Raw genomic sequence first — 21,488 nt, 5'->3', positions numbered from 1 at the left:
GTGCCCTTTTTTTTTTGAGACGGAATCTCACTCTTGTCGCCCAGGCTGTAGTGCAGTGGCGTGATCTCAGCTCACTGCCACCTCCGCCTCCTGGATTCACGGAATTCTCCTGCCTCAGCCTCCTGAGTAGCTGGGATTACAGGCATGCGCCACCATGCCCAGCTAATTTTTTGTATTTTTTAGTAGAGACCGGGTTTCACCAATGTTGTGCTTTTTTGATGAAGTCTGTGTACCCAAATGCTTAATCCTTTTGTGGTAGGAAATACTTGATGTTTACTGAAGTTACTACTACACAATCAAATAAATAAATAGTGCATGTTCATGCCATATTTACAGTATTGAAAAAATATCAACCAGTATAAAAAAGTAGCATTCTAGAAACTTATTTTATTTATATTTCAGTCTGTACATTTACACAAATTAGTTTACATGGCTATCCGTACTTCCCCCTAAGTCAATCAGGTCCGTTTCTTGATTGTGCAAACAATGTAACATAATACAACTTCCTGAATTTCTACTTAGAACTTTGTTTTGACTTTTTATGTTATTTAATCCTCACACTAGTATTATGAAATAGGTCTTAGATGCAATTTACAGAGTAGAATACAAAGTTAAAAAGTGGTAATTTGCAATTTAGGAGGCCAAGGCGCGCGGATCACGAGGTCAGAAGATCGAGACCATCCTGGCTAACACGGTGAAACCCCGTCTCTACTCTACTAAAAATACAAAAATTAACCAGGTGTGGTGGCGGACGCCTGTTGTCCCAGCTTCTCGGGAGGCTGAGGCAGGAGAATGGCATGAACCCGGGAGGTTGAGCTTGCAGTGAGCTGAGATTGTGCTGCTGCACTCCCTGGGCGACAGAGTGAGACTCCATCTCAGGAAAAAAAAAAAAAAAAAAAAAAAAAAGTGGTAATTTGCCTAAGGTCACACAGCAAGTAAGTGGGAAAGCTAGGATTTGAATTTATATGCTAACTCCCACACTGTTTCTCTTAAGGAAGTTAGAATGTCAACCTGTTCATTAATCTTGAGAGTTTTAATTGTCAGAATGATCAGATTGGAGTCCTGCCTCAGGTAGCTTTTATGAAGAAATATTGGACATTTTCTGTCAACCAGCTACATTTTGAACAATAAGTCAAGTTTTAAATGATAGCATTCTTTGTTTAGCTGTAGTAATACTATTCATCACTTTTTTTTTTGCAAGTTTAATCCTTTTAAAAAAGGGCATTTCTTGTATCTTTGGGTTTCATTTAGCCAGTCAAAAACAAATAATACAAGGAGTTTCTATTATAGGCAGTATTGTTTCCCTTATTTTGATTTTATGTTTTACTTTATTTTATTTTATTTTTGAGACAGGATCTCACTCTTGTCACCCAGGCTGGAGTGCAGTGGCACAGCTGTGGCTCACTGCATCCTCAAACTCCTGGGCTCAAACAGTTCTCCCACCTCCTGTTGGGACTACAGGTGCACGCCACCACGCATGGCCGATTTATTTTTGTGTGAAGATGGGGTCTCACTATATTGTCCAGGCTGTTCTCAAATTCCTGGGCTCAACTGATTGTCCCACCTCAGCCTCCCAAAGTTCTGGGATTACAGGCTTGAACCACTACCCCTGGCCTCTCCTTTTTTTTTTTTTTTTTGAGACAGAGTCTCGCTCTGTCACCTAATCTGGAGTACAGCAGCATGATCGCAGCTCAGTGCAACCTCTGCCTCCCAGGTTCAAGTGATTCTTCCACCTCAGCCTTCCAAGTGGCTGGGATTACAGGTATGCGCCACCACGCCTGGCTAATCTTTGTATTTTTAGTAGAGACAGGGTTTCACCATGCTGGCTAGGCTGGTCTTGGACTCCTGACCTGAAGTGATCCATTCGCCCGCCTCAGCCTCACAAAGTATTGGGATTACCGGCGTGAGCCACAGTGCCAGGCCTAAAGATAGTGTTTTACATTGCAAATCGCCGCCCCTACCCAATATGACTTAACTGTTTTCCCCTTCCGCTAACGTAACATACATTTTACTTACTTGCTGATTGTCTGTCTTCCCCAACTGGAATGTAAGTTGTGTGAAGGCAGTGTGTCTTCTGCTATTTACTAGTGTCTAACCTGCAGTAAGTGTTCAGTAAATGTTTAATGAATGAATGGTGTTTTAATTTTGTTAAATAAGAACTGCCCCAACCCCTGCCCTTTGGTGTTTAAAAAAATTTTCATTTTGAAATCATTTTCTAACACAGGATTCTAAGAATTCTGTGAAGAATTGTCAGTTGTCCTTCATGCACATTGTCCTAATGTTTTATTTTACTACATTTGCTTTATCATATTCTCCCTCTTTCCTTCTCTCTGTCTTCTCTCTGTATATGTACGCACATATACACGTGTAAATATGGATTTTTTATGGCATATGCAAAGATAAATATTTTGGTATCTACTAGTTTTGAACTGTTTTACAGTAAGTTGCAGACATGATGTTACCTTTTTTTTAATTAGTGTTTTGTAGAATATCTCTTCGCAGCACTTTATTTCTAATACTTCAGTGTGTATTTCTTTGCAGTCAAGGACATCTTTTCCTACATAACCACAATACAGTTATGAAAATATGAATATAATTATACATCTCATTTAGATTTTGCCAGTTGTCATAATCTAATACCTTAAAGAAAAGAAAAACTATTCTTTTCCTGAATCAGGATCCAGTTCAGGATTTTATGTTTCTTGTAGTTGTCATGTAAATCAGCACCTCTCTAACCTTAACCCCTCTTTAGTCTCTCATGTTTTATTAACGATTTTTTTCTCTTAGTTCTGTTTAAGTGAGAACCAGCACTTCTGTATTCTCAGCATTATATAACTTTCATATTTGCATAGGCTGAGTAGGTGAGGTAAATAATGTTATATATCAAGTTTCAGTGCTGCAAAAGAAATAGCACTCGAATATAAAATTTTCTTTTAATTCTCAGCAAGGCAAGGTACTTCTATAGAAGGGTGCCCCCTTACAGATGGAGCAATGGTGAGTGCACACTTGGACAAGGGAGGGGAAGGTGTTCTTATCCCTGACGCATGTGGCGCCTGCTGCTGTGTCATTCCCTTATTGACTAGGGTTAGACCACACAGGCTAAACTAATTCCGATTGGCTAATTTAAAGAGAGTGACGGGGTGAGTGATTTGGCGGGAAAAATGGTTATGACAGAGCAGGTGATTGGAATGAGTCAGGGTGAGGTATGCAATCTGAATGAGTCAGGGTGGAGCACGTGATTGAAATGAGTCAGGGTGGAGCAGGTAATCGAAAAAGATTGCTTTATGAGGAAGTTAAGTTTAAAAGTAGAAGGCAAAGAATTGAATATGCTGACATTGATTCTTTGAAAAGAAATTTAAAACTCATATCTAACAATAAAAAGATACAATTTTAATTTTTAAATGTCTATTCATACATAGAAGATGGAGAATGCACAACCAAAGATTAATAATGAGTATCAGAAGGTTAACAGGTCACTTATAAAAATTGGATCTTTTTAATTATTTGGTAGTTTAGTGTAGACTGTTGTGAAGTTCATAATATTCAGATTCCAAAAAATTTTTTTTCTTTTAAATACCAAAAGTTTTATTTGCCCACCCTCTTGGTTTAACATTATAAACCAAATCAATCTCTTTTTGACCCAGCATTGTGATAGGAACCACCATGTTACAATATGGTGGCAGATGTCTGCTAGATTTTATGTTTTTCTGACTCCTCTTAACCTCTGACTGTCACTTCTTCTGTCCTTTCTTGGTTGTCCTTTAACAATCTATTATAACTCCTGTAAAATAGAAACTAAAAGTACCAACCCCATTGTTATGAGGTTTTATGAGGACTAAGCCAGGACTAAGTCAATCTGTCAGGAACATTCAGACTCCAATGGTTTCTCCTTGATCTTCAGTGTAACTCCTTCTCATCTGTAATGGGCTGAAGAACCACTGAACTGATAAACCAGGCACGTGGGTATAAGTCCATAGGCCAGGTGAAGGCCTAGATATAAAATATATGGACTTCGTGACGACCACTATCAACATCCAGCCTAAAGAAGGACTGACTTAGCAGTTCCAATACCACTGATCTCATGGTTCCCTGTAGATGTCTCCCTTGTACCTCCGTTATGACCAGAGCTTGAGGAAGGGCCTTTCAGTTTCTCCTGCTACACTTGGAGTAGTATGAGGGACTCATGAGAAGCTAGAAACTGAGTGACCAGCCCCAGGGAGTTAATGTGGGACACTGACAAACCAATCGCAGAGTTGGTGTCATGTTGAACATTTAGGTTAAAAATTCTTAACTATTCTAAACCATGCTGACATGAACGTTTTGCAAATAAGTTTTGCTGTAGAGTCATTTTTTTTTAATCCTAAATTTCTAAAAGTAGAGTTTGTTAGTATATGCTCTTTGTTTGAAATCTTTTGACATGTATTATTGCCTTTCAACAAAATATATGGGTATAAGGTATGTCATTGCTTATAATGATTAAGTCTTTTCTAATTTTTAAGTGCTGAAGGTTTAAGTCAATACTTCCTATATCGTTCATTATTTGTGAATAAAGGTGATATGATCACAGCTCACCACAGACTTGATTTCCCAGGCTCAAGTGATTCTCCCACCTCAGCCTTTGGAGTGGGACTACAGGCATGCATCAGCACACTGGCCAAGTTTTTGTAGAGGCAAGATTTCGTCATGTTGCCCAGGCTGGTCTCAAACTCCTGGGCTCAAGCAATCTGCCCAGTAGGACTCTCAAAGTGCTGGATTACAGGCGTGAGGCACTGTGCCCAGCCTATTTATAATTTTCTGTACTTCTTTTTTAATTTTTCTAAGAAACAAAGATCTCTATGAAAGAATTTTTTGGAGCTTAAATGTGCACACATTTGTAATCACTTTAGGAAGTATATGTATTAATTGAACTTCTTTTTAAGCTGTCTTTGTTGTTAAGTTTTCATTTAGAATTTTCTTCTACTGACTAGTTTTTAGTTCTGACTTCCTTAATTATGTTAAAGACTACCACAATTCCAAGAACACAGAATTAAAACCTGAGTCATTGTTAAATTTCCTCATCTCTAAGTCTCTTGTCCTGTCTCCTTTATCTATTTAAATCTCAGGTCTGATGACTTTTTTTTTTGGAGACAGAGTCTTGCTCTGTCACCCAGGCTGGAGTGCAGTGGCGCGATCTCAGCTCACTGCAAGCTCCGCCTCCCGGGTTCATGCCATTCTCCTGCCTCAGCCTCCCAAATAGCTGGGACTACAGGCACCTACCACCATGCCTGGCTACTTTTTTTGTATTTTTAGTAGAGACGGGGTTTCACCGTGTTAGCCAGGATGGTCTTGATCTCCTGACCTCGTAATCTGCCTGCCTTGGTCTCCCAGAGTGCTGGGATTACAGGCATGAGCCACTGCGCCCGGCGTCTGATTACTTTTACTTTATAATCTTGCTGTGTCTTCCACATCTGTCCTTTATTTTACATTCCCCAAGTTTCTATCTTTAGGGCTCACTTTATTGGCAGCTGTACTGTTAGCTTCCTGCCTTTGGTCTTTGCCTTTTTCTGTTTCATCCATTGTCATAGTGCCAGGTGGGAAAAGGTTTTTTTGTTTTGTTTTGTTTTATTTTGTTTTTTGTTTTTTTTTTTGAGATGGAGTCTCACTCTGTTGCCCAGGCTGGAGTACAGTGGAACGATCTCGGCTTACTGCAAACTCTGCCTCCCGGGTTCACACCATTCCCCTGCCTCAGCCTCCCGAGTGGCTGGGACTACAGGTGCCCACCATCATGCCCGGCTAATTTTTTGTGTTTTTAGTAGAGATGGGTTTTCACTGTGTTAGCCAGGATGGCCTCAATCTCCTGACCTCGTGATCCACCCGCCTTGGCCTCCCAAAGTGCTGGGATTATAGCCATGAGCCACCGACTGGCCAGGAATATGCTTTTTCTTATTCAAAAAACAGGCAGTGCCCCTACTCCTTTTTTTTTTTTTTTTTTTTTTTTTTTTTTTTGTGGGGGGTGGGATGGGGTCAAAGTCTTGCTCTGTCACCCATGCTGGAGTGCAGTGGCACGATCTCAGCTCACTAGCAATGCCATTTTATGAAAAGATGTGGGGTACTTTCAACTAACCTAATATCACACCTAATATTTTATTTTATTTCCCTGTTCACAACTTTTCAGTCAGATATCTGTCTCTTGTTTTTTGATGTATGGCTTTTGCTTTCCCACATTCACACCATTGCTCATAGTGTTTTTTCATTCTGGAACCCTTGTTTTCTAAATTCTACATATGGTAATCTTACTAAGTCTTGATAATTTTATGAGCCCATTACTTGCAGGATAATTTTTTTGTGAAACTTTTCCTGCTTCTCGATACTAAAAATAATCTTTCTCTTAGAAACTTTTTAGCACTTATCATAAACCAACATTCCATGAAAAGTGTCTTTATGTACTATAGTTTATTTATGTTGCAGGTATTTGTGTTTATCTCTTTATCTTTTAATTGTATATGTATAAAATTTTTGCATTATACAATCCCCAAAAAAGTTAATATATATTATTTGTGATACAGTGTGGATTATTTAACATTCACAGCTTATTATGCTAGATAAAGCACAAAGGTTAAAGAACGTTTTTGTGTCTTTGTTTCTTAAAACAAAGTCATTGCACATTCAGACTGCAACTTAACCTATTCTAGAACTTTTGGAATAGAGTGTTTGGGATAAATTATTTTCCTACACAGTGGGGCTAATTTGTGTATTTAAAACACTTTACTAGAAATGGAGATACACATATAAATTGAATAGTGTGTAGTCGTCGTCCTAAAGATTGCTGTAAATTCTGAGATTAGATTGCATCATTTTTGTATAGGAACAGTGAAGGTTAATGACTTCCTACATATATGTAACATGTTTTCCATGAAATTCATTACTTACTGTGTTGCTGCAGGCTTTCTTTCAGGTATTTTGGGTTTGCTTTCGTACACATACTCATTAAAATATTTTAAAATCACTATATCCCTTGAATTAACTGCAGTAATGAACTCTAATTTCTGTATTAATAACCCTATGGACTATAGATATTTCACTTGTACTATTATTTATGGGATATAAAGCACTATTGTTCCTTCATCGCTACCAATGGACAAGATTATGTTAGGATGTTGAAAAATACATCTTAAATAACATAAGTTCTTTTTTATTTTATTTATTTATTTTTTGAGGCAGAGTCTTTATTTGTTGCCCACACTGGAGTCCAGTGGCACAATCTTGGCTCGCTGCAACCTCCACCTCCTGGGTTCAAGCAGTTCTCCTGCCTTAGTCTCCTGAGTAGCTAGGACTACAGGCGCGTACCACCACGCCTAGCTAATTTTTTGTATTTAGTGGAGATGGGATTTCACCAGATTGGCCAGGCTGGTCTCAAACTCCTGACCTCAGCTAATCCATCCACACCAGCCTCCCAAAGTGCTGGGATTACAGGCATGAACCATGACACCCAGCCAGTGTAAGTTCTTTGAAAGCCGTGTTTGGGGATAGTGGTTACCATGTATGGACAGTGCAGATATAAAGAATCAGTGTGGGTCCAGTCTGGTGAGAGAATAGTTGCCAATAATCCAAATGGAGAAAAGTTAATGTAAAGAATTAATTGGCTGGGCACAGTGGCTCACACTTGTAATCCTAGCACTTTGGGAAGCCAAGGCAGGTGGATCACTTGAGTCCAGGAGTTCGAGACCAGTCTGGCCAACATGGTTAAACCCCATCTCTACTAAAAATACAAAAATTACCTGGGTGTGGTAGCACACACCTGTAATCCCATCTCCTTGGGAGGCTGAGGCAGGAGAATTGCCTGAACCTGGGAAGCAGAGGTTGCAGTGAGCCGAAATTGCATCATTACTTCCAGCCTGGGCAACAGAGTAAGACTCTTTTTTTTGTTTGTTGTTATTATTATTATACTTTAAGTTCTAGTTTACATGTGCACAACATGCAGGTTACATATGTATACATGTGCCATGATGGTGTGCTGCACCCATTAACTCGTCATTTACATTAGGTATATCTCCTAATGCTATCCCTCTCCCCTCCCCCCTGACTCTGTCTTTAAAAAATAATTATTAACTATTTAAAGGCGTCAAATCATTTGTCATTTGGGAATTGCAAATCAAGACAACAATGAGATCCTACTACATACCTATTAGAATGGCTGAAATTTAAAAATCTGACAATATCAGTTTCCTGGGAGGTATGTGATGCAACAGAACTCTGATTTTTTTTTTTTTTTTTGAGACGGAGTCTTGCTCTGTTGCCCAGGCTGGAGTGCAGTGCTTGATCGCAGCTCACTGCAAGCTCCGCCTCCTGTGTTCATGCCATTCTTCTGCCTCAGCCTTCCGAGTAGCTGGGATTACAGGTGCTCGCCACCATGCCCGGCTAATTTTATTTTATTTTTTTTGTATTTTTAGTAGAGACGGTGTTTCAACATGTTAGCCAGGATGGTCTCAATCTCCTGACCTCGTGATCCGCCCACCTTGGCCTCCCAGAGTGCTGGGATTACAGGCGTGAGCCACTGCACTGAGCAGAAATTCTCATTTCTTGCTGGTAGAAATGCAAAATGGTACAGCCACTTTGAAAGACACTTTGGCAATTTCATACAAAGCTAAATTTAGTCTTACTCAAAGTTCCAGCAGTTATACCCCTAGGTATATATACACAGCTGATTTTAAAAATTAAGTCCACACAAAAACCTGCTTGTCAATGTTTTTTATTTGTAATTGCCTAATAGTGGTGACCCAGATGCCCATTATTTGGTAAATGGCTAACAAAATGTGATACAGCCATAGAATGGAATGCTATTCAACAATTTTTTAAAATCGCCACTAAAAGACATGAATGAATGTTTTTGTTTTAAGACGGGGTCTTGCTCTGTTGTTCAGGCTGCAGGGAGTGCAGTGGAACGATCATGGCTCACTGCAGCCTCAGCCTTCTAGGCTCAAGCCATCTTCCTGCATAGCTGGGACTACAGGCACAAACCACCATGTCCAGCTAATTTTTTTGTTCTCTCTTTTTTTTTTTCCTCCTTTATTTTATCTTTTGATATTTTTTATTTTTATTTCTTGTTAATTGTTAAATTTATTTATTTTTTATTTTTTTGTAGAGAAGGAGTCTTGCTTTGTTTCCCAGGCTGGTCTTGAACTCTTGGCCTCAGCAATCCTTCTGCCTCTTCCTCTCAATTTACAGGGATTGGAGGTGTGAGCCACCATGCCCAGCCAGACATGGATCTTAAATGCATATTATTAAAGTGAAAGATGTTAGTCTGAAAGGCCTACATGTTGTTTGACTCCAGTTGCAAGTTGAACATCCCTAATCCAAAAATCTGAAATCTGAAATGCTCAGAAGTTCGAAACTTTCTGAATCCCAACATATAGTCACATAAAATATTACACACATAACCTTATGTGACGGGTCACAGTTAAAACCAAGATCAAGGCAAGATGCAGTGGCTTACCCCTGTAATCCCAGCATTTTGGGAGGTGTGACAAGCAGATAGCTTGAGCTCAGGAGATCGCGACCAGCCTGGGCAACATAGCAAAACCCCTCTACCAAAAAAAGATAGCTGAGTGCGGTGGCTAGTGCTTATAGTCCCAGTTACTCAGGTGGCTTAGGCTGGAGGATTGCCTAAGCTTGAGAGGTGGAGGTTGCAGTGAGCTGTGATCGTGCCACTGTACTCCAGCCTGGGTAACAGAGTAAGACTGTGTCTCAAAAAAAAAGAAAAAGGGTCAAAACTTTGTTTCATACACAAAATTATTAAATATATTATGGCCGGGCACGGTGGCTTACACCTGTAATCCCAGCACTTTGGGAAGCTGAGGTGGGCAGATCACCTGAGGTCAGGAGTTCAAAACCAGCCTGACCAACATGGAGAAACTTTATCTCCACTAAAAATAGAAAATCAGCTGGGCATGGTGGCTCATGCTTGTAACCCCAGCTATTCGGGAGTCTGAGGCAGGAGAATCGCTTGAACCCAGGAGGCGGAGGTTGCAGTGAGCCGAGATTGTGCTGTTGCAATCCAGCCTGGGCAACAAGAGTAAAACTCCGTCTCAAAAAAAAAAAAAGTATGTAAAATTCCTTTCAGGCTATGTGTGTAAGGTATATATGAAACATAAATGAATTTTATGTTTAGACTTGGGTTCCATCCCCAAGATGTCTCATTATGTATGTGAAAATATTCTAAAATTTGAAAAATCTTGAAAGTCTGACACACTTCTTATTCCAAGCATTTCAGATAAGGGGTACTCAACCCATATATTAATATGTGGAAAAAAGGAAACTATGATGATGATTTAAAAAGTAAAAACTAGTTGTTTCTTGAGAAGGGGAAGACAGAAGGTTCAATGGGCAATACACAGGATTTTTAAAGCAAACTATTTTCCATGATAACCATTAATTGTGCATACACAACACCAGTCATTGGTCAAAACCCTTAGAACTTCACAGAACAAAGAGTGAATGTGTTTTTTTCTTTCATAATTGAGATTTTGTTGGTGTGTTGAGGATTAGTACACAGACATTTCAATTGGTGCGTACTTCTTAACATACATACCGAAAATTTTAAAAAAAAGTTTGTAATTCTTTTTTAAAGTTATTCCAGTGACTTTCTAGCTTAAAATTTGGAGGCAGATTTTCCTTGAGGCTATCGAGTACCAGCATCTTCACATGTTGATAAGCTGTTAAATACACTTCTCCAATTCAGTTAAAAGCATACATACAGCATACTCAATTTTTCAGTCTTTCACTGCACATTAACAAAGTTATTAGGAAAACAGGAGAACCACAACCAAAGATGTTAGAGTGCGCACAGTTCTGACAGGGAGAGCCATTATCAAGGAGTGATTTTTTGTTTGTTTGTTTTTGTTTTGTTTTGTTTTGTTTTGTTTTAAAGAAAATCCTGCTAAAGGGCACTTTGGGAGGCCGAGGTGGGCAGATCACAAGGTCAGGAATTCGAGACCAGCCTGGCCAATATGGTGAAACCCCATCTCTACTAAAAATACAAAAATTAGCTGGGAGTGGTGGCGGTCAACTTAGTCCCAGCTACTTGGGAGGCTGAGGCAGGAGAATTGCTTGAACCTGGGAGGTGGAGGTTGCAGTGAGCCGAGATCGCACCACTGCACTCCAGCCTGGGCGATAGAGCGAGACTCTGTCTCAAAAAAAGGAAAGAAAGAAAATTCTGCTAAAAAACCAACATGGAATAGAAATAATTTAAAGTATCCAAGACATTAAAATGCAAAAAATTTTTTTTGATTCAGGACTATGACTCCATATTGCCGTTTTATATGCTTTGTGTTTTAGGATATGAAAAGTAACCCCCATCTATGGAATGTTAAGCTGACAGCCAAGACAGTCAAAACCTCCCACAATTCAGTATCCCACCCTATTTTCTGGTTGTACCAAAAAATACCCAGTGAATGATTTCACCTCTTAAAAACAAAAAGCATTTACAGTTTAACAATGGGATGTGGGTGGGATTCCCTTCTTCTTAAAAATGTTTCTAGAGCTACTAAACAACTTGCATTTATACAATAGTTGATAAAAATATTCCTCTGGATTGTACTAGAATAGAGGCACCACTGATAATAGTATATGATATTAATCAGACTTGGCTTCTTTTTCTCCGGCTTCACCAGAAGCTGGACTCTTCTTGGTTTTGCTTCGTCCATTTTCTGCAGGTAAATCTATATTTATATATGATATAAATATATATAATTATATATACACGTATACATATGTATATATTTTTTAAATAACGGCAAGGTCTTGAATCGCTTGAACCTGGGGGGAGGATGCTGCAGTGAGCTAAGAGAGTGCCACTGCACTATATCCTGGGCGACAGAGCACGACTCTGTCTCAAAAAACAAAGTTACCTTCATACCTTTTATATATAAACTTATGTTTTGCTCTTTGTACTTTTTTTAATCACTGAGAAGAAATTTTAAAGGTTTTTTTGGTTAGGGATTATATTTCTTCTATAGTAGTGATCATTTTATATGAAGCAAAGTAAACCTAAATCGAATTTAATGTTTTTTTTAATCTTTTTATTCAGTCTACAAATAAGAAACCTCGAAAATCTCCAGGTGAGAAGAGCAGAATTGAAGCTGGAATTAGAGGAGCAGGCCGTGGAAGAGCTAATGGGCACCCTCAACAGAATGGTGAAGGGGAGCCTGTCACATTATTTGAGGTGGTGAAACTGGGGAAAAGTGCAATGCAGGTAAATTTTAAGTTTTTATTTCATGTATAAAGCAATACGGTTAATAACTTATGTGGAATCAGTTAATGTATATATTGGCACTTTACATACTTCTGTTGATTACGTAAGCAACCTTTCAGTTTATCCTGAAAGGTTTTTATTTTGCTTTGTTTTGCAGAGTGTCAGGAATGGGTGTTTAATAGTAAGATGTACTTTTGTTTAAATTGTTCTAAGTAAAAAGGTCTACTAGAAGCTGCCCAAGAGAATTTTTATTGTCTTGATATATTTTTTTGGAATCTGATTTAGTATAAGTAACATATGTGTCTTTTAGAGTATTTGAAAGAAGAAAGGGTATAAAAAAAATTCTTAAGTAGTGAATTAGGAATAATCAGAACTACATCATTTGTAACTGCCTCCCTTTCCTTTTCCCTTTCCCTTCCCCCCTATTTTTTTGTTTTTGAGACAGTGTCTGGCTCTGTCGCCTAGACTGGAGTGCAGTGGCCTGATTTGGTCTCACTGCAAGCTCTGCCTCCCGGATTCACACCATTCTCCTGCCTCAGCCTCCTGAGTAGCTGGGACTACAGGTGCCCGCCACCACGCCTGGCTAATTTTTTGTATTTTTTTTAAGTAGAGATGGCATTTCACTATGTTAGCCAGAATGATCTCGATCTCCTGACCTCGTGATCCACCCGCCTCGGTCTCCCTAAGTGCTGGGATTACAGGCATGAGCCACCGCGCCAGAGATGGCGTTTCACCATGTTAGCCAGGATGATCTTGATCTCCTGACCTTGTGATGCACCTGCCTCAGCCTCCCAAAGTGCTGGGATTACAAGGCATGAGCCACTGCCCCAGCCGTAACTTTCTTACTCTTTTATCTCTTCTCATTTAGTCCATAAATATTAAGTATTCTGCAGGAGTACTATTCTCACTCATGCATTATAAGGATAAGCCATAATTGTTTTTCTTTAGTGTGTATATTTTTATCACTATCATAAAATGTGTTTGTTTATGTTTGTCTCTACTTTTTTAAAAATTTTAAAACGATAGAGGTGGAATTATTTGGCTAAAGGATATTTTTAAACTGTGAGATATATGAACACTATATTTCTCTCCCATAAATTGTACTGTTGCACCTTTCACAAGAAGTGTACAGGAGAATTGCTTGGACCCAGGAGGTGGAGGTTGCGGTGAGCCGAGATTGTACCACTGCACTCTAGCCTGGGGTACAGAGCCAGACTCCATCTCAAAAAAAAAAAAAAAACGGTAATTGTGAAACAGAATTACTATTAGAACTAAAACAGACAACTTTTCGTTAGTATACTTTCTATTTTTTTTTTTTTTAACCTATATTTCTTTTTAAAGCCCTTAAGGGTGTTTAGTGTTTCTTTCTTTTTATGTATGTTACCAGATTGATATGTTGTGTTCAAGAGTCTTGGAATTTGTGTGGGCAGGGAAGGAGGTGAAATAGTGGGATGATGCTAAATGGTGAAACATGTATTGAAGTTCCAGTTACCCAAAGCAATGGATGACAATATGTAAATTACATAAGTTTAATATAAAAATAGATTTGTGACCTTTTGCCATTAAGCTTGATAATTTATTCATTATACTTCTGTTTTTGAGACAGACTCTTGCTCCATTGCCCAGGTTGGAGTGCAGTGGCACGATCTTGGCTCACTGTAACCTCCACCTCCCAGGTTCAAGGAATTCTTGTGCCTCAGCCTTCTGAATAGCTGGGATTACAGGTGTGCGCCAGCACTTCCAGCTAATTTTTGTATATTTAGTAGAGATGGGGTTTCACCACGTTGGCCAGGCTGATCTCAAACTCCTGACCTCAAGTCTTGCACACCCACCTCTGCCTTCCAAAGTGCTGGGCTTACAGGCATGAGTCACCATGCCCGGCCTCATTATACTTTAATAGAAGAATTGTTAACAAGTTACGGAAGCATTAATTTTAAAGACGTTTTCTGTCGTTTCCTACCTTTAGGTAGAAATACAAGCAGAAAAATGAGAGAAGTATATTTTTATGTAAAATTTTAATAATTGCATTTCAGGTATTTTGCTTCTTTTTTTTTTTTTTAATGGAGTCTCTGTCACCACGCTGGAGTGCAGTGGCGTGATCCCTGATCACTGCAACCTCCGCCTTCCAGGTTCGAGTGATTCTCCTGCCTCAGCTTCTAGAGTAGCTGGGCCTACAGGCACACGTCACCATGCCCAGCTAATTTTTTTATTTTTAGTAGAGACAGGGCTTCACTACATTGGCCAGGATGGTCTCGATCTCCAGACCTCGTGATCCACCTACCTCGGCCTCCCAAAGTGCTGGGATTATAGACGTGAGCCACGATGCCCGGTCTTCCTTTGCTTTTTTTAAATGTAAGACTTTATTTTATCAGATATTTATGTAAAAATAATTTTCATGCATATTGTATTAAAGCTTAATGCCCGTCCTTAGTTTTAATATGAACAAACTCTTACTGTCATCTATATTTAAAATAAAACATTGACCAATAGGAGTCTTTTCAGTTTTAATTTACGGTATTCATCCATATTGGTGTTTTCTAATTATGCTCTTTTGTGCTGTGTCTCTTCTGCTGAAACTTTTTAATTTTTTTTTTTTTTTTTTTTGGCGAATGAGTCTCTATCAGCTAGGCTGAAGTACAGTGGACGATCTCAGCTCACTGCAACTTCTGCACTGCAGGTTTGAGTGATTCTCCTACCTCAACCTCCCGAGTAGCTGGGGTTACAGGTGCCTGCCACCATGTCTGGCTAATTTTTTTTTATTTTTTATTTTTTTGGTATTTTTAGTAGAGATGGGCTTTCACCATGTTGGCCAAGCTGCTCTCAAACTCCTGACTTCCAAGTGATCTGCCCACCTTACCCTCCCAAAGTGCTGGGATTACAGGCATGAGCTGTTTTTGGCTGAAACTTTTTGTTTCTCATTTTCTGAAAGATAATGATCAGTAGTCAGGACTCTGGTACCTTCCATAATTTGGTTTTAACCCACCTTTCAATTTCTTGTTACTGTTTCTTGAAATCTGCTTCATTTTATTTTTACTTTACTGTAATTTTAATTATTAATATTATATTTTTTACTATATTTAAAATAATTTATAAACTTTTGTGGTTTTTTTTTTTTAATGTGCCCGTCTGTTGGGCCCTTTTTTTCCTATGAATTTACCTTCTGATTTTTATTATTTGTGCAGTACTTCCTAAAATAGCTGGGTTATGATTTACTTACCTAGATTTTATTTGAATTGTTTGCAGTTTTGTTGTATTAAAAATAGTACTTCTTTAGACTGGGTGCGGTGGCTCACGCTTGTAATCTCAGCACTTTTGGGAGGCTGAGGCCGGTAGATCACTTGAGGTCAGGAGTTTGAGACCAGCCTGGCCAACATGGTGAAACCCCATCTCTACTAAAAATACAAAAATTATCCCAGGAAGTGGAGGTTGCAGTGAGCCAAGATTGTGCTACTGCACGCCAGCCTGTGTGACAGAGCGAGACTCCGTCTCAAAAACAAAAAAATAAAGAGCAAGATAATACAAGTAGACATCAGTGATTTAGAAATAAAGTAGGTATTTCTGTGGTTTGTATGGAAGAAAACTAGGAAGTGATGAACAGGATTGGGTTTAGGGCAGGGAAGCGTATACTTAGAGCCAGGAGTTTGGCTGTTGAGTGTTAAAGTGCTTCACAAAGAATAGGAGAATCGAATTGGGCTTATTACGTGAAGCCAAGGCCTAATGTGAGTCTCCCCATTTGTAAAGCAGGGTGAAGGGAAGTGCCAATAACTACTGCAAAGGCTTATGTTTAGAGTAATTGTGTATCTCAAGTTGCCCTTGAGACATCCAGTTTGTGCTTATTGTCCCTGTATTTATTAATAGAAGCTCCTTTAATATTCAGAAGGATAGTAGTTTACATGGCAATTTATATTAAAACATCACAGGAAATCAAAAGCTGAGGAAAGGGAGAAGACAGACATAATTCTTATAACTGACACCTGAATTGAAATGTCTGTTCCTTTGGTTGTTGACTGGGTCTGTGAAAATTCCCAATGTTGTCTTAGGGAAGAGTCTGAAAATTCCCACTCTTCTCTTTTATGTGATCTGGTTCTGCCATGGAGGTAATGACAGAAACATAAGAGGGGAAGGATAAATAATAAAGTAATAAATAAGTATGTCAAAGATGCTAGAGAGATGAAAGAAGAAATTCTGTCTTATACAAAATAAAGGAACAGATGAAACAAGATATGAAAAAGGAGCAGCCTTGAAAATTGAAAGTAAATTCTTAAAAGTAAAAAAAAGCAGTACATTATGTTATTGAGGAAAAATACTGCTTTAGGTGCCATGAGAGAGAGAATTCAAGTATTGGCATTTATTAGACATTCAGTTAGAATGTAGCCCAGAGAAATAAGGAGGTAAGAAAACATGAAAGAGCCATTTAAATACTTTGGTATAGATTGAAGGGTTCCAGAATATACCAAGGGAAGAAATCAAAGGGAAGGAAAGAGATAAAGTGATTTTTTTCCCCCCTTCCACATTTATTTTAAGTTCAGGGGTACGTGTGCAGGGTATGGAAGTTTGTTACATAGGTAAATGTGTGCCATGGTGGTTTGCTGCACAGATCATTGCATCACCTAGGTATTAAGCCCAGCATCCATTAGCTGTTCTTCCTGATGCTCTCCCTTCTCCTATCCCCCACCCTCCAGCGGGCCCCATTGTTGTTTCCCCACTGCCCCAATGTGTTTAGCTGTTCTCATCATTCAGCTCCCACTTACAAGTGACAACATGAGGTGTTTGATTTTCTGTTTCTTCTTAGGTTTGCTGAGCATAATGGCTTTCATCACCATCTATGCAAACAACACGATCTTGTTCCTTTTTTTTTTTTTTTTTAAGACAGAGTCTCGCTCTGTTGCCCAGGCTGGAGTGCACTGGCATGATCTCAGGTGACTGCAGCCTCCTTCTCCTGGGTTCAAGCGATCCTCCCACCTCAGCCTCCCAAGTAGCTGGGACTACAGGTACATGCCACCATGCCCAGCTAATTTTTTTATTTTTAGTAGATACAGGGTTTTGCCATGTTTCCCTATGCTGGTCTTGAACTCCTGTATTGAAGTGATCCTCCTGCCTCAGCCTTCTAAAGTGCTGGGATTACAAGATTGAGCCAGCACACCCAGCCCAATCTCTTTCCTTTTAATGGCTGCATGCATACCACATTTTCTAGTCTATTATTTTTGGGCATTTGGGTTGATTTTATGTCTTTCCTATTATGAATAGTGCTGCAGTGAACATACATGTGCATGTATGTTTATAATAGAATGATTTATATTCCTTTGGGTGTATACCCGAAAATGGGATTGCTGGTTCAAGTGGTATTTCTGGCTTTAGTTCTTTGAGGAATCACCAGACGGTCTTAGATACAGTTTTTGAAGAGATAATTTTGGAGAAATTTCCAGACAAATTTCCTTTGATCCAAAGTTTGTTCTCAGGAGTGAGCAAGATAAGTGAAAATAATTACATAGCTGTAAATAGTATAGTATAACTGAAGTATTAAGGAAATTTTGAAAGATTTCGTCAAGGAATGTCTGATCCTTTTCTTTATAATGCAGTTAATGTTGAAATACACAGTAAAATAAATTCTCCTGGTAAATTGCATTATACTTGGAAGAATAAAAATGAGCTTTTTAAAAGTTTGTATTAAAGAGGAAATACACAGAGTTGTAACGTGAATATTAGTGAAAGAAATGTTAGTGAAAATGTTGCAGCCAGCTAAAGCATTATTTGGATAGATGTGTTATCTTAAGGGCATTAATGCTAAGCAAAAGCAAAAGAAACCAGAAAGAAAAACAGCAAACCTAACATTACTGTGAAGAGAGGAATAATAAAAGTAGAAATGGAAGTTAAATAGAAAGGTTAAAGAAGGTCAACTAAACCCAAATATTTGAGTTTAAGAAAACTTTAGGACCAGGAGGTTTTATCTTAGGAATACCAAGATGGTTTAATATTAGAAAATCTTTTAGTATAATGTCCAAATAATCTCATTACAGGAGGAAAAAGCCTATACTTACCTGAAGTGATGTAGGATGTTTGGAAAAATTATGTGATAAAATATAGCTAATAGTTTTTATAAACAGAGACTTTTGATAAATTAGGAACAAAAGGAAACAGCTTGTAAAGGTTATCTCCTCCAAACCTACAGCTCAGATTATGTCGTTTTTAAATAACAGTGAAATTTAGGTGTATTCCCAGGATACAAGCATATATCACTGCTGTTCAGTACTGAAACACCTAGCCAATGCATTAAAAAAAGAAAAGAAAAAAAGAAAGAAGAGCTATAGCAATTGAAGAGGAAGATGCAAAAGTATCCCTATTGGAAGAGGATATAATTGTGTTGAAATTTCAAGAGAAACCACAGACTGTTAGAACTAATGAGAGTGTTCAGCAACACTCTATCCAAATTTAATTTGGATAGAAAATTAAAATTAAAAAAATCAGTAGCCTTCTGTATGGCATTAATAACCAATTAGAACAAGTAATCAGAAACAAGAGCATATTCAAGATAGAAGTAAAATCAGTGAAGTACAAAATAAAAATCTAATAAAAAATGTGGGTGGAACAGAATAAAATACTATTTAAAAAACCCATCATATTGAGTAATTAAAAAGGCCTGACTATACCAATAGTCAGTAAGGTTGTAGAACAACAACTCATGAGAGTACAGATCTGTGTACAGATTCTCCTTTAGAGAATATTTTGGTAATATCAAGAAGAGTTGAATGACTGACTATCCCGTTTTCATTCAGTCAGTAAATATTTAATGAGTGTTTACACTCACTGTGGAAACCACTTTTTTCCTTCTTTTCTTTACTGAGAATGTAACATTAAAGAAAACCAATTCAATTCTTAGATATAACCTCTGTATACAATTTTTTTTACATGTTTATAAAAGGCGTATATAGGAATGAATTTTTTTTCATTGCTTTGTTTATACTAAAAAAAAATCCCAAATTTCTATAATAAACAGGATAATTGATAAACTGTGGCATATTTAAACTCTGAAAAAAAATTCTTATTATTTTTTTAAGACACAGTCTTGCTCTGTTGCGCAGACTGGGGTGCCAGTGACATGGTCCCAACTCACTGCAACCTCTGCCTCCCAGGTTCAAGTGATTCTTGTGCCTCAGCCTCCTAAGTAGCTGGGATTACAGGTGTGTGCCAGTATGCCTGGCTAAATTTTTTGTGTTTTCAGTAGAGACAAGGTTTCCCAATGTTGGCCAAGCTGGTCTCGAACTCCTGACCTCAAGCAGTCCGCCTGCCTTGGCCTCCCAAAGTGTGCTGGGATTACAGATGTGAGCCCCCATGCCTGGCCTGAAATTCTTCACTGTATTTAAAATGAGTAAACTAGAGTTCTAGGTACCAGTACAAATAAACTTTTAAAATGGATTTTAAGGGTTCAATGCAAATTACAGAATGATGCATTAGCACATGATGCTACAGTACTTATAAAGTGAACATATACTCAAGGTTATTTAACATCATGTTTTTTATATTGATTACTTTCTGAAAAAATAGGAGAAAAAGGATAGGACCACAAAGGTTTGTATGATACACAGGTATATATCTCAGAGATTTTGTGGGTTTGGTTCCAGTGAGTCATACAAACTTTTTGGCTTCCTAGTACATATAAAAGTTATATTTACCCTATGGTGTATTGTATGTGCAATATCATTATGTCTGAAAAAAACCAATGTATGTACCTTAATTAAGAATACTATTTAAAAATGCTGACGAACATCTGAACCTTCAGTGAATCATAATCTTTTTGCTAGTGGAAAGTCTTCCTTTCATGAAAGATTTCTCTGTAGTATGCAATGCTGTTTGATAGCGTTTTACCACAGTAGAACTATTTTCAAAATTGGAGGAAGTCCTCTCAAACCCTGTCACTGCTTTATCATATAAATTTATGTAATATTCAGAATCCTTTGTTGCCATTTCAACAGTGTTCACAGCATCTTCACAAGGAGTAGGAGTTTGGTAGGCAGTAGCAGAAGACGTTTCTTAATTTAGAAACAGGAAATGCAAAGATAAAATCTATTACCGACCATAGAGGACATAAGATGCCCTTGTAAAAATAGAGCTGAGAGAAACTACATTCTGAGCATTGAATGTTTTGACTTTTTGTAAAATTGATGGTATTTTAGAAAGTAAATGACTTGTTTGTCTTTTCATTTTTAGAAATGCCTTTCTGGGAGCAATTTAGATGATGATTTGGTGGGCAAGTAAGGCTGGAATCAGACCAATCAAAGGCTTTTTTTTTTTTTTTTTAAAAATATAAACACTGACCATTAGGGAACTAAAGAAAGTTCAAATTGATTGATTGATTGATTGATTGATTGAGACGGAGTCTTGCTCTGTTGCCCAGGCTGGAGTGCAGTGGCGTGATCTGGGATCACTGCAAGCTCCGCCTCCCAGATTCACGCCATTCTCCTGCCTCAGCCTCCCGAGCAGCTGGGACTACAGGTGCCCGCCACCATGCCCAGCTAATTTTTTTTTGTATTTTCAGTAGAGACAGGGTTTCATTGTGTTAGCCAGGATGGTCTCGATCTCTTGACCTCGTGATCCGCCCGCCTCCGTCTCCCGAAGTAGAGCGTTCAAAATTTTTTTTTTTTTTTTTTTTGAGACGGAGTCTCGCTCTGTCGCCCAGGTTGGAGTGCAGTGGCCGGATCTCAGCTCACTGCAAGCTCCACCTCCCAGGTTTACGCCATTCTCCTGCCTCAGCCTCCTGAGTAGCTGGGACTACAGGCGCCCGCCACCTCGCCCGGCTAGTTTTTTGTATTTTTAGTAGAGACGGGGTTTCACCGTGTTAGCCAGGATGGTCTCGATCTCCTGACCTCGTGATCCGCCCGTCTCGGCCTCCCAAAGTGCTGGGATTACAGGCTTGAGCCACCGCGCCCGGCCCGAGCGTTCAAATTTATAGAAGGTCAGTGAGAATGGAGAGGAAGTGATAGATTCTGCAAATATTAAGGCTCTGGAATGATTATGAAAAATGAGAAAGAGGAAGAAATCTAAGGTGGTCCCCAGTTGTTTGACTTGGTAATGTTGACTGAAAGAAAATTTGTGTGACTATAGGTATTGGAGGATGGCTATGAGAGTAGTTTGTACATTCTGACTTTTAGATCTGTGACATTAAATACATGTTGAATTTTGGAACTTTCAAGCTATGTATTTAGTCTAAGTGATACTTTTTACTTTAGTAGTTATGAGTTAATAAGAACTTAAGTGAATTTCT

The 21,488-nt window shown here is 38.5% G+C and overlaps 1 protein-coding gene across 13 annotated transcripts in view; it reads left to right on the top strand.

The window, feature by feature from the left end:
• STAG1 (STAG1 cohesin complex component) overlaps positions 1 to 21,488 on the top strand; it is a 402,189-nt gene that overhangs the window by 129,203 nt on the left and 251,498 nt on the right. For all 13 annotated transcript variants that reach the window (XM_074031098.1, XM_074031099.1, XM_074031097.1 and 10 more), the window contains one exon: positions 12,065 to 12,229. Coding sequence is in view for 9 of the 13 variants with exons in the window: in XM_074031097.1 (XP_073887198.1) it covers positions 12,065 to 12,229 (165 nt within the window). In the remaining 4 variants the exon portion in view is untranslated. The remainder of the gene's footprint in view (positions 1 to 12,064; positions 12,230 to 21,488) is intronic.

The sequence above is a fragment of the Macaca fascicularis genome, chromosome 2 (genome assembly GCF_037993035.2).
Source record: "Macaca fascicularis isolate 582-1 chromosome 2, T2T-MFA8v1.1".
NCBI lineage: Eukaryota > Metazoa > Chordata > Mammalia > Primates > Cercopithecidae > Macaca > Macaca fascicularis.
Note: the sequence above shows the minus strand (reverse complement) of the source record. Positions and strands in the feature narration are given on the sequence as shown.